The sequence below is a fragment of the Agelaius phoeniceus genome, chromosome 8 (genome assembly GCF_051311805.1).
Source record: "Agelaius phoeniceus isolate bAgePho1 chromosome 8, bAgePho1.hap1, whole genome shotgun sequence".
In the NCBI taxonomy this organism is placed as follows: Eukaryota; Metazoa; Chordata; class Aves; order Passeriformes; family Icteridae; genus Agelaius; species Agelaius phoeniceus.
Genome location: NC_135272.1, coordinates 32,106,141 through 32,120,900, shown reverse-complemented (window position 1 = coordinate 32,120,900; position 14,760 = coordinate 32,106,141). Strand labels below are relative to the sequence as shown.

At 39.0% G+C, this 14,760-nt stretch overlaps 1 protein-coding gene across 6 annotated transcripts in view; it reads right to left on the bottom strand.

Moving 5' to 3' along the window:
• The window catches only part of OSBPL9 (oxysterol binding protein like 9), a 57,979-nt gene that overhangs the window by 11,824 nt on the left and 31,395 nt on the right, over nt 1-14,760 (bottom strand). For 5 of the 6 annotated variants that reach the window (XR_008534745.2, XM_054638617.2, XM_077182512.1 and 2 more), the window contains 5 exons: nt 12,376-12,471; nt 10,623-10,670; nt 5,890-5,919; nt 5,016-5,066; nt 777-815 (listed from right to left, as the gene is read on the bottom strand). Coding sequence is in view for 5 of the 6 variants with exons in the window: in XM_054638617.2 (XP_054494592.1) it covers nt 777-815; nt 5,016-5,066; nt 5,890-5,919; nt 10,623-10,670; nt 12,376-12,471 (264 nt within the window). In the remaining variant the exon portion in view is untranslated. The remainder of the gene's footprint in view (nt 1-776; nt 816-5,015; nt 5,067-5,889; nt 5,920-10,622; nt 10,671-12,375; nt 12,472-14,760) is intronic. The other variant, XM_054638618.2, reaches the window with a different exon arrangement.

Below are 14,760 nucleotides of genomic sequence, written 5' to 3'. Positions count from 1 at the left end.
CTCCCACCAAGATCTGAATTATGTTCCATCTGCAGGGCACATAATAATTCACCTTATTTATGATAAGCACAAAACTGAAATATGCATGTGCACCTTTAGTCCAAGGTTCACAGCAGAAAATCCTACTGCTAAATCTGTTTGTAGTGGACAAACAACCAAGGCCTGGGAATCACTGGCAGCTCTAATGAAAACACATCAGGATTTTTAGAATTTTTACTGAAACCAATCTCCTATTAAAAGTATCTGAAATGTACTCAAGTGACAAAAAAAGAACAAAGAAAGAGAAACCACGTGTGACCAAAACCAAAAATGACAGAAGTTACATTAAAAATGCAGCAGTTCTATTAAAGAAGAAACATTGCTTAGACAGACATTACACAACTCTGCATCAAAGGAGCAGCACTGTAGAAAAGACAAACTACTGGAAGCACACGGAGAGCAGATCTATTTCCTACACAAAGACACTTCAGACAGAACACAGAACTATTTCTATGCCAGAAATTTCCCTTTCATCTGTTCACATGGCAGATTTTTATCTAAGTGTTCAGTCACAACACTGCTGCCCAAGACACTCCACACAAAAGTGACCACTCTAACTTCTAAAGACAAGGGTTAGCCAACCTCAGGAGCTAAGGGCTCAACAGGAATTTTAACAAGACACTGGAAGCAGTAAATTAGAGAAAGGAAGAAGCATGTTGCAAAGTGAGTGGAAATTCAGGTCTCTGTTCACATGTTCTGCAGAATTAAAAGGAGATAAAGATTAGATTTAAACTTACTATAAGTCCATTTGCGTGCTTCTCCTCATTATTTTGGTCCTTAAGGAAAAAATGTTAAAAATATCAACATAACAATCTTGCATGACTTATCAGTTCTGTGCTAAGTGAGAACAGTGAGTTTCCCTCAGGAATGTTCACATTTCCAGCCATAAAATGTTCCTCATCATGTGAGACAGTAACTGAACTTGGAGGACACAATTCCACTCACAGTCCCTGCACCTCTGAGGATCAGCATTTTCTGAGGGCCTGTCCACATGAGTGCAGACCATTGTAAAAATATCCTTTCTGTACTGCAGAGTGCAGTTCTGCTTTATAATGTGGGTGCTCCCCAAATACCTAGGAGCTCCCCTAAATATGCTCTGCAGCTCCTATAAGTCCCTGAAAAATGAAGTTCTCAGCTTCTGTGATTAACACACAAAAAAGGGAGAGGCTTAAGTTGACAGGTTTCAGCTTTTGCTTTTTGGCATCCACTATATTTTAAAATGCTTTAAGATCATTCACTAGCTCAGATTCTGTTTTTTTTTGCCCAGGAGCATAAGTGAAAGAGCAGGCAATGTAAAAAACATCTGTCCTCAGGGGAATGGCACGAGCAGCAGACCAGTTAATGCCAGGCTGAGCCAGCACAGTCTGAGCACTGAACAGCACCAGCATAAATTCTACTGAACACTAAGCCAAACCTCTTCCCTTCTGCTGCCAAGTTCATATCAGTCAGTACATCAACCCATAACCTTATCCAGTGTGAACCTCAAAACTTGTCTGCAGAGTATTCCCCTGGATTTCCAGTTACATTTGAAAGGAACAAGAAAAAAAAAAAGCTGTAAGAAGTATAAAGAAAATTGGCACATATTTATGTTTTGATACTTAATACATCCTTCCTTAGCTGATACAGTTGGCAACAGGCTGAACAAATTTCATCTCTGCTAGTTGACATTTTTCAAGTCTGGCTTTCCATGATAAAAAGAACACCAAGGACAAAAAGTTCCACTGGGTTGCAAATTTACAAAACACATAATTTTTTTCCCAACACAAAAAAACCCCCATGTTGTGTCCATAATCTTAAGACCTAAGATAGAAAGCACAAAGATGCTGCAGGAGCACTGGCTGATGCTTGCTCTCCCACCTCAGTAATGCACCAGGAGCAGCATCAGTGAGGGAAGGAAGGCAGAAATTCCACAAAACTGGGCAGGCAAGACTGCCAGAAATGGAGTGGAAAAGAGAAGGGAAGGATGCAAAACTAAATATCTAAATTATAAAAGGTACTTCATAACACATATATAACATATATTTCTAATGCTGAGTTTTACCACATCACTGGCAGAACATTTCATGTTTTTTACACCACACACATCAGCAGGGCTGGACATCTTCAGCTGCCACACACACAAAGGGGACAACACAGGCCAAATGCTCCACCTTTTTTTTATTGTGTATATTATTTTGCTCCCACTTTGTTTATTTTGACTGCTTTTTGATAAGCAATGAATGTATTATGACATATTCCTGCTTAGCTGGTATTTAGTTCATTATTTTGGAAATGCCATGAGTCACTTCAGTATGAGTGGTGTAATTACAGACTATTTACCAGCAAGTTTAATGAAAATTTAATGAAAAATGTCCAAATATTAACACAGGTAAAAATCCATGAAACAGAACAACTGAACACAATTAAAAAAAGAAACAAAAGAAAACCCCAATAAAGAAAAGTCCAGATTTGCCTCAATGTTCCAAATAATCAACATAATAAATGGTCATGTGTTGGAAACAGAGTTCTAAGTATGTAGAGAAGTGGGAACACTATCAAGGTACAGATTGGCAAATCTGTCTGCTAGTGAGAAAGGCACTGCAAAAGTAAAGTAAAGTAAAGTAAAAGGAAGTAAAAATGGGGTGCAGGGTGGTGTTAAGATGATTTCCTTTCAGCAGTGTCAGCAGCCATACCTGCCCTACAGATTTGGGAAAAAAACCCTGCAGAATCTTAAAAGGTCTCTAATGGAGAGCACAAAGCCACAGCCAGGCCCAGCACATTTTTACACAGAGATTGCATCATACACAAGCAACTTGCAGAACTCTGGGGAAAAAAATCTCCAAACCCCTCTGTATTATAAATTTTCCACAGCTGTAGGAAATCAAGGATGCTAACACAGTTAATGGAAAAGGTGTGGGGGAAAGGAAGACAGAATTCCCTGCAGTTAAAAAGTACAGTTGCCTGAGAGACAAAGAAGGTGAAGAAATGAAGCAGGAAAGAGGTTATTAAAGTACTGGGAAATTTTTTTTCACTATATGTGGATCAACATCTTGCAATTAGCTGTGCATAAGGCACCCCTTTAACACACCTTGTCTTCAACAGCTCCAAAAGAGCTTCAGATTTGGTTTAGCAAATAACCAAAACAATAAACCCCCACTCCTTGGTGGATAAACTGACCTGTTTACACTGGTTAATATTTAGTGGTACTGAAAGAAGGACTTCAAGGTCTGATTTAGTGCAACAAAAAGCAACTGTCAGCACCTTTGGGGGACTCAAATTCCACGTGCCTTTACACTCCCATGGCAGCTGGAGCAGTAAAGTACTGAACCTGCCCTAAAGGACTGCATCTGCCACTCCCAGCTTTGTCCATTACCTGTAAGTCACCTAAAGAACTTCAAAATATGCTTTAGCATCAGCACAGGTGGTCACACTTGTCTGACTCCCAATGAACTCAGAGCAGGATTTGATATTCACCAGAAACAAGAAAGATAACCCAGTTACCAGCTCTGATCAACAGCCTGAAAAGCAGATTATAACTCTGCAATTTCACATTTGCTAATTACACAGCAGAGATTTTGAAAAAGAGTAGAATTTCATAGGAATTAAACCCCTGTGAAAATATGAACTACTAAATACATTTATACAGTAATTAAGAAAAAATGAGCTAGTAATTCCTTGCAGTTTGTCCAACAGCTTCCTCAATACAGCAAATCACATCTAGATAAGAAAATCAGCAAATTACCATCTAACCTATCTACAACTGACTCCATCAAATCCCTAAAAAATGACATTGTCAGTATTGTCTACTGACTTCACTGTGCTAAAACACCTCTAAATATACCCAGGACTAAATAACAGCAAATTAAATACTGAAAGGCTTTTCTTGTTGGCACTACAGTGAAGGATTGAAGTAGCCTCACTGCATGGTAAATAAAAACTGTCCTAGCTCCAAATTCATGTGGCACAAAACTAATTCAATGTTTCAACCCTAGTGCTTGTAAAAAAGTTTTGGTTTTGTACAAACCTGTTAATTAACAAACAGTCTCTTCACAGATTCTTAAGTAATAGATATGAAAATTGAATTTCACAAAACATACACTGATCCTTTCAGTGAATGACTTTGGATCCTGTAAGAGTCTAAATACTTCAACTTTCATTGCACTCAGAATTTTGTACAACATATCTGGCATCTAAAATGAACACTAACAGCAGTCTTGCATTCCAAAGCCACAAAAAAATAGTTGATCCAGAATTACAGGGAAGAAAAAAAAATCGAGGAGCCCACACCTGTATCTGGATAAATCAGAATGTGTTCTGAGTAGATCAGCCTGAAATTCTGAAAATATCTTTATTTCTTTGCAAAATATCACCTCCCTTCACTTTGGTCACAAGATACAAATCAGCAGTTCACAATTCACATATACTAAATAAAGAATGTTAAACCTGTAAGGGCAGAATCTGACAAATAGTAAATCCAGAACTCCCCAGATTTTAAAATCCAATGAAACATGCTGGTGAAAAGTGTAAGTGCATTATCCACACTGCATTCTCAAATGAAACAATTCTAACTTCAAGAAGTTCCAACATCATGATGAACTTCAGACCTGTGACAGACCTTGCCAAACCAGTTTCACTATTTCCATCATCCTTCTCCCCTTTTTATTTGTTAGCCACACTCTTAAATGAAGCAGAAAGAAGGGTTTTGTTAAGTTCCTGTTCTGTCAACCTGACATTTGTCTAAGTTCTTCTTTAGTCCAGCAGCAAACTCTGCAAAGGAAGTTTATCTGAAAGAAAACTCAAACCAGTGTGACTGTTACCATGGGCATTAGTAGGACTGTCTGCTGTGGAACTCAGTATTTCAGAAATTTCATTAAAATAAAAGCAGAAATCAACTTATAATTGTTTTCTTGTTCCTGGATCATTTAGAAGGCACTTTTAGGTTTCAATTAGATTAATGCTGTATCACTAAAATTCAGAATAGTTTACAGTGTACTTACTTTAGCAATCTGTAGCAACACAATGCAGTGTTTTATTGATTCTACCATGCTCTAGGAAAAGAAAAATATCACAAAAAAAATTGTGTTACTATCCCTTATTATTTTGTATTTATTGGTTGCATACAATATTGGGTGTGAACTAAATGGACACTCAGTTCTGTTGAACTCCTGCTTTCCCTTCCCTATTTTTTTTTCAAGAGACAAAAGCACAGCAGCAGAAAAGTGAAGTTTCCAAAGCCACCCAGAGCATAAAGCCAGGCAGTCAGGGTGAAGTGGAGGTCAGCTCCAAACCCCCAGAGGGCTGCAGGCAGGTAAATTATCAGGGAAGAGGGGCTCAGAGAGCTGGGCTTGTTGAATCTGCACAGAAAAAGGCTCAGGGAGGCCTTTTCAAGGGGGATCAATATCTGACTGGGAAGGCAGGAGAGGGCAGGGCACTGGGGGCCAGTGACAGGACAAGCAATGGCCACAACCAGAAATACAGGAAAATCACCTTAAACAGAAGAAAACACCTTTTATTCTTTTATGGATGATAAAACACTGGAACAGATTGTCCAGGGAAGCTGTAAAGCCTCCAGCCTTGGAGTTACTCAAAACCCAAACCAGATTTGGTCCTGAGCAACCAATTCCAGCTGAGGGTGCTCTGAGCACAGGGTGGGACCACAGACCTGCAGAGACCCCTCCAACCTCAACTACTCCATGATTGCTGGACAGAAACCTGAACACAGCACCAGAACCAGGTTGTCTCTGCCATCACAATGTTGGACTTAATATGGATTCTCATTTTTCTGTAAAAAGGTTTTAAAAACTTCCCAAAGAAAATAAGGCGAATTTCAGAATCAATATATGAGAGTTAGAAAAAATTAAGGAAACTTACACTGGTTGTTTCTTTGAGACCTTCAATTTTCTGTAAAAGAAAAATCAAAACAGTGTGATTAAAGACAGAATTCCCAGCATCTGGTTTGACCTAAATACTGTATAAACACAATATTTTAATTTTAAATTGGAGGAGGGAAAAAAGCCCTAAACCAACATGTTAAAGACTATTTCCATATATAGACAATTTGCAAGACAAGACTGAAGTCAAACTGATAATTCAAGCTTAAAGATGACAAGGTTAAGAATTTCTTAACAGTGACATTTACCCATTAAAAGCTAAAAAAAAGCTAAAAAAAAAGCTAAAAACTTCCTTTTTGCATAACAGCAACAAAAATGAAATGCAGCACGAAGATTCTAAATTCATTTTGTATCCTTATAAAGTGCACTGAATGGTGGCACATTTCAACACTATTACACCAAGTGGCCATCATTCAAGCACAAGAAACATTTGCAGTTAAGCACAGCTTGAAACAAATCACAGAAAATAGCAGTGCACACACGTTCCTGCTCTTCCTACGCCTCCAGTGAAAGTGCATCTGGAAATGTGCCTGCTGAATTTTATCTAGAAACACTGGTCCATCAAGGTTTCCTGTGTGGAACTGCACCTCAGGCATGCAGAAGGCATCTGCATGCCCTGTTCCACATCAGTGTGACCTGGGGCAGCAGCAGATGCTTCCTGTTGATGTCCTTGGCTCTGTCTGCAGGAGGCAAAATCACTAAACTGGGCTCAGCACTGAACCTCCACTAATGCAATTACAGGAGCTCTTTGTTTTGATTAATTTGAGTGTCTCATGTGACTTGAGTCACAATCTTCTTGACTGTTGAATAATCCAAGTGTGTAAAGGATCCTTTCCCTGCACCAGGCATTGCAAGGAGAAGCCTAAAGCATAAGAACAGAACATGCAGCTATAAAAATCCACAGAAATGAACAGTCCCAATTTGTGGATTAAAAAGAAAACAAATGCAGTGACAGCCTCTCAGGCAATTCCTGGGGGGAAATTCTCAGTTATGCTCTAGATACATTTCTTATGCTCTAGATATTACTCAAGGGATGCTGTATATTTTCTTCAGGATTAATTGGCAAGAGGTGGCCAAACAGAACCCAGATTCAGCCCTTCCTACTAAAAACTGGAAACCCTGGATCATGTTTATTTAGGATATATCATATGAGGGATGCTATACCATGAAGTTATATTTACTCCTGCTGCTAGCAGAGAAACATGCCAACAGCTAAAAATCCCTTGGCTTTGTTTTTGTTTGTTTTTCACATCTCTACGAGACTTCCAGTCTAAACTTTATCAGCACATATCCAAAAAAGCATTTTAAATATGACAGCATAGAAGTCTTGAGCCTTTTAGCCCCACAATAGAATAGGCAATGCACCCAAGTACCCAAATCTTGTTGGATGAAAGATGATGCAGCTGAAGGAGATGATGCAGTCTCAAGGCTGTACAGCCAAATGGAGGCAGCCATCAGCAGCTTTGATCATTCTTTACTCATTTTTTCCCCCACTTGTTATAGAGTATTTACACACCAAATAAACTGAGATCTCAGTCCCTTCAGTGACATCACCTTTGCTGAAAATAAGAAATTGACCTCAGGCCATGTGATGCAATTTAGTGAAGATGGTTTCTCCCCACCCATGTGTAATTTTCCAAACAGTTCACTGAGACATTGTTGTTCTTACACAGAGGTACAGACAAAAGGGTAATTTTATCAAAGATCACATGGAAGACTGAAAGGGAAAAATCCTCAAGACAAGCAGATTTCTAAGGCCTTTCAGCAAATCATAGAACCACAGTTTTTTCCTCTTGGAAATGAATTCTTTGTGAGCTGGCCAAATTAAGCAGTGACAGGTTGCACTGATCCAGTATTTTTCACATTTGTGCTCAATGACCACCTTGCAAGAACACAGCACATGGAACTTTGATAATTTAGACAAAACTGTAAGGAAAACCATAAGCAAGTATGTTGAGGATAAAACACATTACCAATAAAAAAAAACAGAAACAAAACCCCAAACATTTACTACTAACATCTATCACAGTTTTCTCTTTTCATCATCCCTAGTCTGTGAAAAATGATGAAGATAAAATTTTAGTAAGACAGTTCCCCTGGTTTCAGTAATGAATACACATATTTTCATCTGACACATCAATTTCCTGCAGATCTACATCTGCAGAATGCAGATTTACAATTGCAGAACACAATTTGCTATATTTAATCTAATCAAACTGCAGGCTGCTGCTGAAACTACTCCCTCCACTTGCTGCTCACTGCATCCCCTTGACATCTGATTTTTTAGGAAATCACTGAGAAAGCCAATTTTTCCTCATCTAACATGATTTTTGCCTCACTCAACCATCATGTGACTACAGAGGGATCAGCTCACCCAGAGAGGCAGCAGAGCACAGAGTGGGAGCTGACTCATGGTTGAAATCTGTAAGGAGCAACCCAAATCTGTGTGCTCAGCCTTGGATTTCCTTCACAAAAAGCACTTGTTTTGAACCAAACAGCTTAAACAGGCTGCACTTGCCTCCCAAATCCTGTTAAGTAATGTCAGCTTTGTTCCAGCCTGCAAACATGCACCTCTTTGCTATTCTGGTGCCTTAGAGTGCTCCAGTTTTCTTCTCCCTGATGTGTGGTCAAGATAACTCCACCAAACTGAAGAGAAAAGCTGTGCTGGAGTTCTCAGCAGTAATATTGGAAACACTGTAAGAAAACAAGGTCCTGTCTTGTCTCCACCTTGAACCACCAGCACCCTCAGATCAGATCACAGCCCCTCCTGCTTCCCCTCCTCTGCCATCAGACACAAACATTGTACCCCACAGGAGATTCAGCAGAACTGGAGCACTGCTGCTTGTGCATGATCCCCCAGGCCCTGCACTTCTGCCAGAACAGCACAGGGAATGCATGAAAATCCCTGCATTTTCATCAGGCCTACATCTGCACTGTCTTCATCCAAATTCACATCTCAGAAGGAAGATAGCACATCTCAGAAGGAAGATATCCAGGAGATCTTGAGGCATGTCAGAACACCCATAACCTGTGTCACCATCTCCAGAAAACCAAATATTCTGTAACTAAAAGCCAGCTCATACAATGCTCTGTGAACTTGCAAAAACAACAGCTCAGGTTTGAAATCCCTGGCCATGAACAGTTGCAGAACAGCACTCAGCTGCTTGGGAAGCACTTAAAACTCAAATATCCAAAAGTTGTTTCCTTGGAGGAAAGATCTATGGGTTTGATGGAAGCACCCTGCAGATTACACTCCACTCATAATCTGACAGCTGAACCATGCTTCCATAAACAAACAGGGAAAATGCCAAATACTGTATCAAAAAACCTCTCAGTACAGGCAGAGACAAAAGAATGCTTTGTCAAATGTTCTTCATTTTTAATAGAGAATAAATGGAATCTGTAGTAATGGCAATCCTCATCAAGATTTAAAACCAGAGGATGCCAACCTCTTTGAAACGAGCCTCCTCCTTTCTCTATGAAGTGAATCCATCTGTGCCACAGACACCTTGCACAGACAAATAAAGAAGTCAGCACAACATGTGGGAAGTCTCTAGGGATTAGGAGACAAGAAAGTACTGCCTGATCTGCAAAGCAGCATCTGGAGGGAGGTCAGAATTGAAGGACAACTCTTCCCAGTAAAACACACTGAAGGAGAAATACAAAATCCTTAGACCTGACTCTTGTGGTCACTTGTCTACAGATTAAACACACTGACAGAGAGGTAATTCAAAGTTCTTTTAAAAGCCTGTACATGAAAAAGAGCTCCCCAAGACACCACCTAACACATCAGGTGAGATGAATAACACTTGAAAGGTCACAACCATTATAAAGAAGTAAAACTAAACACAGAAAACATCAAAGAGTTTTCAAAACAGGAACCAAACACCAGGAGAACACAGCTTGTTTTCCACAAGAGACATTGAGGGAGAGAACAAGGATGAAACACACCACTACTTCATGATATCAAAATTACTGCATTTACTGAAGAGAAGCAACTGCTCTGTAACCAACCCTTCACAAGGAATTGTTAAACCCCTCCTCCACACACACAAATTAATATATGAAACCAGCATGACACTTGATGCCAAACCCACAGCACCAAAGGAATGTGCCAGCCTTTCTTACACAGTGCTTGAGCTGACAGAGCTGACTGTGGCATGGAACAGGAGGGGTGCAATGAACACAAACCATTTAACAAATTACACCCTGGCTTAAAGAGCTGTGCTCCCCACTACCACATTGCTGACACCCTCATTCCAGTGAATCAACTGTGGTATTCTCAGGCTCCCAATGAGTCACAGACCTACACAGGATGCAGATTGATTGTGTGAAATACATGATTAGGAGTATTATTTTTTTGCCTTTGGAATAGCTTTGTAATTCCTACCAACATTTAATACTCATCCTTGTTAAAGACTAAAAAATAGCAAATTTAAGTTAAAATGCTTTCAACACTGTTGGAAGCATTTCAACATATGGGATAGCAGAGGAGCAATTACTTCTGACAGACTGAAACCTTTTTAATGTTATGACTCCCATTATTACTAAATTTTTTTTTTTGCAAACTTAGTCACAACAAACTGTTGTAAGTTACTCTAATTGCTTGAAGTGATTTTGACAACCCAATAAATGTGTACTTAGCATTTTTACTACAGCAAACTGATGCACAACACCACCTGATAAACAATTTTTAAGACAAAATGTACTTGCTTTTCTCTGTTCATCATCTTTGCAGTTCTGGAGTTTTTCATCAAAGAGCTGAAAGAAAGAGATGCTTGTGAGAATACTGAAAGTGTTATTTTTCCACATAAAATCAGACAGAAACACTGACATTTCAAAACCAAAAACATTTAATCAGGATAAAGTCACACAACCCTGGTATTAGGATCCAAAGCAGTTTTGGCCTAGTATTTCTTTACAGCATTTGTGATAGAAGAGATTTTTAACTAATTTCTCACTTCATCCCATCCTGCAAGAGATCCCACAGCTAAGCCTGACAATTCTACCATGATTTGAAGAAAAAGGAACATAAGGAACATAACTGAGCTCATCAGAACACCTCCAGCTGCCTTTCTTCTATTTCAGCAAAAACCTTTAACCAGAAGAGCTTGAACTCCCATCAACCCTTCCAGGTACCTTGATTCAGGTACATGATCCAAATCATGTAAGCACATTTTCTGGGGAAGATATGACTTCCTAGCATTAATTTATGCTTATTTTCTTAAAAGTGGGATATGAGATGCAACAAAGCAAAGTGAAACAAGCGCTCACTGAAAAGCCTGCACGTGCATTTAACACAGGCTGAGCTGAAAGAGTTACCAAAGGCCTCTGAGGGCACTCTAAGGTGCACACACAACCAGGAAGCTGCTCAAGGAAGAGAAAAGACCATGGGTAATGCTGAAAGTTCATGACATCCACCCTTGCAGCTTGAAGAGGATGTAATTTTTAGGAAGTGAGCTGCAGCTCTCCACTCAACTGCTGCCTCAGACCCACTCACGTGTTCCCTTTCCCTTGAGGGCTGATTTCTAGTTCTAAAAATAGACTGTGATCTTGGTCTCTGTCCATCCTCAAACTGACTCATCTTTCATTATTAATTAATTTCTATCCCCCTCCCCCCAGCTGGCCTAAAATAACAATTAGAAGGTGTAAAGATTTAAATACCTTCTGTCAGTGAAGTGATGGCTCCAGAGTGGCAGAAAAGACAGCTCCTGATCAAGTCTTTGCAGGGCAACTCTGAATTTTGTTTGCATCTCTTCTGCCTACCTTCGTTTTTGTTGCTGTGCTCATCCCCCTCTCCACCCTACCCTCCAACTGAATTTTTGCTGAATATCCCACATGCAATACTTGCACATTATATCAGGGGAAAAAATCCAACCTAGCAGAACTGAAGCAATTTAACAGCAATTTTAATCAGCTGAGTCATGGGAAAAAAGGTGTCCTAAGCAGCAGCAAAATTGTTTTTCTCAATAAGGTGAGTACTGAGAGATATGACCTCATTGTTCCTTGCAGTCCCATCTATTCTTAAAACACAAAGTTTAAAAGAGCTGTATTGTACAACACTCCTCCAGAATGCTTTCACTCAAGGACAAAGCATGGATTATCCACCAGCACTGCAACAAAGTCTGAAACTATGAAACTATCTGTAACTGTAGTTACACATCACTTGACAACACCTTCTCAAGATAGAGTCTAAAATGCTATGAGCAACACAATAATTTAATTATGTTTTAGCATATTTAACCTTGCCATTTCCATAAAAGTTGTATAGAAAACAGAATCTTTCAGCCACTGTAAACCATTTTATTTAAATATGCTTGACATATTCTAATTTTTAACAATCCTAAGAGAAAGGCATTTTCATCTTGAGTGACTCTCTCTGTTGAGCTTCCTTTCAACCTGGCCTTGAAATCCAGCCTGACAAACAGACCCCCAGCACAATAAATGCAGCATTTAGTTACCATACCTTCAACTGGTCTATCAAGATCTGTAAGTAAGCATCAGCCTCAGTAAGTTTCTTGTCAAAATCATGAACGCTGGGAACAAACCCTGAATCCACACCCTAGAAATAAATAAACAAACAAAAATAAAATATTTAATTAGTGTCTCAGAGGAGAAAAAAGTACAACAGCAATATGGTTTTGCCTGCCATCTGACTGAGAAAATGCTGCCTTGCCTCTCATCCTGCCACGTGCAAACACAGGCACACAGCTGAACACATTTGGCTTCTCTCTGCAGCTAAATCAGCAGCAGTAAATTGCTCCACATTTTCAGAGGGGCTATAATCATCACACACCAGAGTATTTCATTACTGATGATTGAACAAATCCTCTTAAATTACACTGATTAAAGTTTCTTTATAAAATATAAAGGAGAATTCACATTTTTCTGAAGACTGTCTTGTGATTCCATAGCCTCCCACTTCAGCTAGGGAAGCCCAAATCACACCCAATGGGATAACTGCACTTTTTACACTTCACACAGTACTGCTCAACTCACAGCTCCTAGCTAAGAACTGCTAAATCTTTTCTAAAATACCTTTGATCTGAAAAGTTCAAAATCATTAGTGCTGGTCACCCTAGTTCCTTTACAGCTAAAATGATTTGCATCTTTGTCACTGTATCTGAATTTTGACACTTAGTTGCACACACAGCACCAAGGACAATGAATCAGTGCAGTGAGAATGATCACTTTTATATTTTCTTGCTTGGAAACTTGTTTCTCCCAATAATATAACACTCAGAACACACTTCTGTATCTAACATCATCTCTATCTCTAAACTGAGATACATCATTGATTTAAAAACCCAAACAAATTCCCACTGGGATACCACATCTTTAATTAGAGGATTCTTGATGACTTCTGCCTTCATGCACATATGCTATGTAAACATATGAAAGGTTTATTTATATAATACCTTTAATGTAAATGGAACTGAGAAACAAATATTGAAGTTGGAAAATATTGTACACTGTAGGATAAACATATATAGGAGAGAAAACCCATGAAGGATAAAGAAGCAAACATCAGCTGTAAAATAACACAAGCCTGAGGACATCACAGCAGTGACAACTTTGCTACCAGCCTCAGTATTTTCACACTGATCTCAAACAGGACAACTTCAAACTCTGCTGAAACCATCAAGTGCTGTTTGAAGTGCTGAGCATCTCAAGAGTCTGAGCATGTAAAGATCAACCAGAAAAACATCCCACATGGAGGAAGAGAGGCACTCTGTATTTGTACAGTTCCACATGAAGGTAACATTTTCTTTGGCATTGTTGGCTCTGTCAGAACACACAATTTCTCTTATTTTTGTATGACACTGGGCCATCATATTAAGAGTTTTATTGATGGCTCTTTAGAGGTGTGAACATTTTTGTGCACTAGTGAATGACTTGCACAGCATCACACACAGCCTAAAACATAAACCCAGCTAGAGACTGTAGCAAATATTATTCTTTATTCATTTGCTACAGATGGATGTGCAGATCTTGACAACAGCTCTATAGGAGTCCATCTCTCCATACAGCTGGGTTTGTAATCAAAAAAGATACTTCACCTGTATTAGACAGCCAACACCAGTCAAATTTAGAAATAGTGCTGTGAAACAAGGTGGAGGGAGGAGAAGATGAGGGAAAAAACAACACAAAACAAAACATTTTGACTGTGACAAAAAAAAAATTCAAAAAGCACTGAGTTTCACAAGTTATTAAAACAACTAATAGGCAGAAGGGAGAGTGCTCTCAACCCAGCAACTTCTGACCCTCCCTCAAACTAGCTTAAATTACACTGAAACTACATCTGAAATGATGTGAAATTAGTATTCAATTTCCTTGTTGAAAATGGAATTGTCTGTACAGCTACCAGCAAAACTCTTTAGTTCAGCAAATGGTCCTGCAAGCTCAGTTAAAAATTCTGGAGGTCAGGTTTCATTTACCAAACCACATACAGGAAATTTCTGAAGATACTATACACAGAAATATGGTTTTACTGTGCATGTTATCTGTATGCTGCATCAAAATGCTGATTTTTATTTCAGTCCTCACTCTATGACTATGAACATATAACTATCTGATATTTTTAGTGGTGGCTTAAGATAAAATGTCATTCTAAATTTCAGGCTCTTAGAACTAAGGGAAAAGCTGATCAAAACATTCAGTGTTACAACTGAGCAGACACCCACACAAAACACAGAGTGAAAATTGTAACCTAAGAAGTTCTATTAGAAAATTAAAACTTTAAACAATGTAAAAAGGAAGCCATAAAACCAGGTAAAGTGTCAAGCTGAACTTAACAGAGATGAAACATGAGAATAATTTTGCAAAGCACAGGTACTTAAAGCTGCAGCAC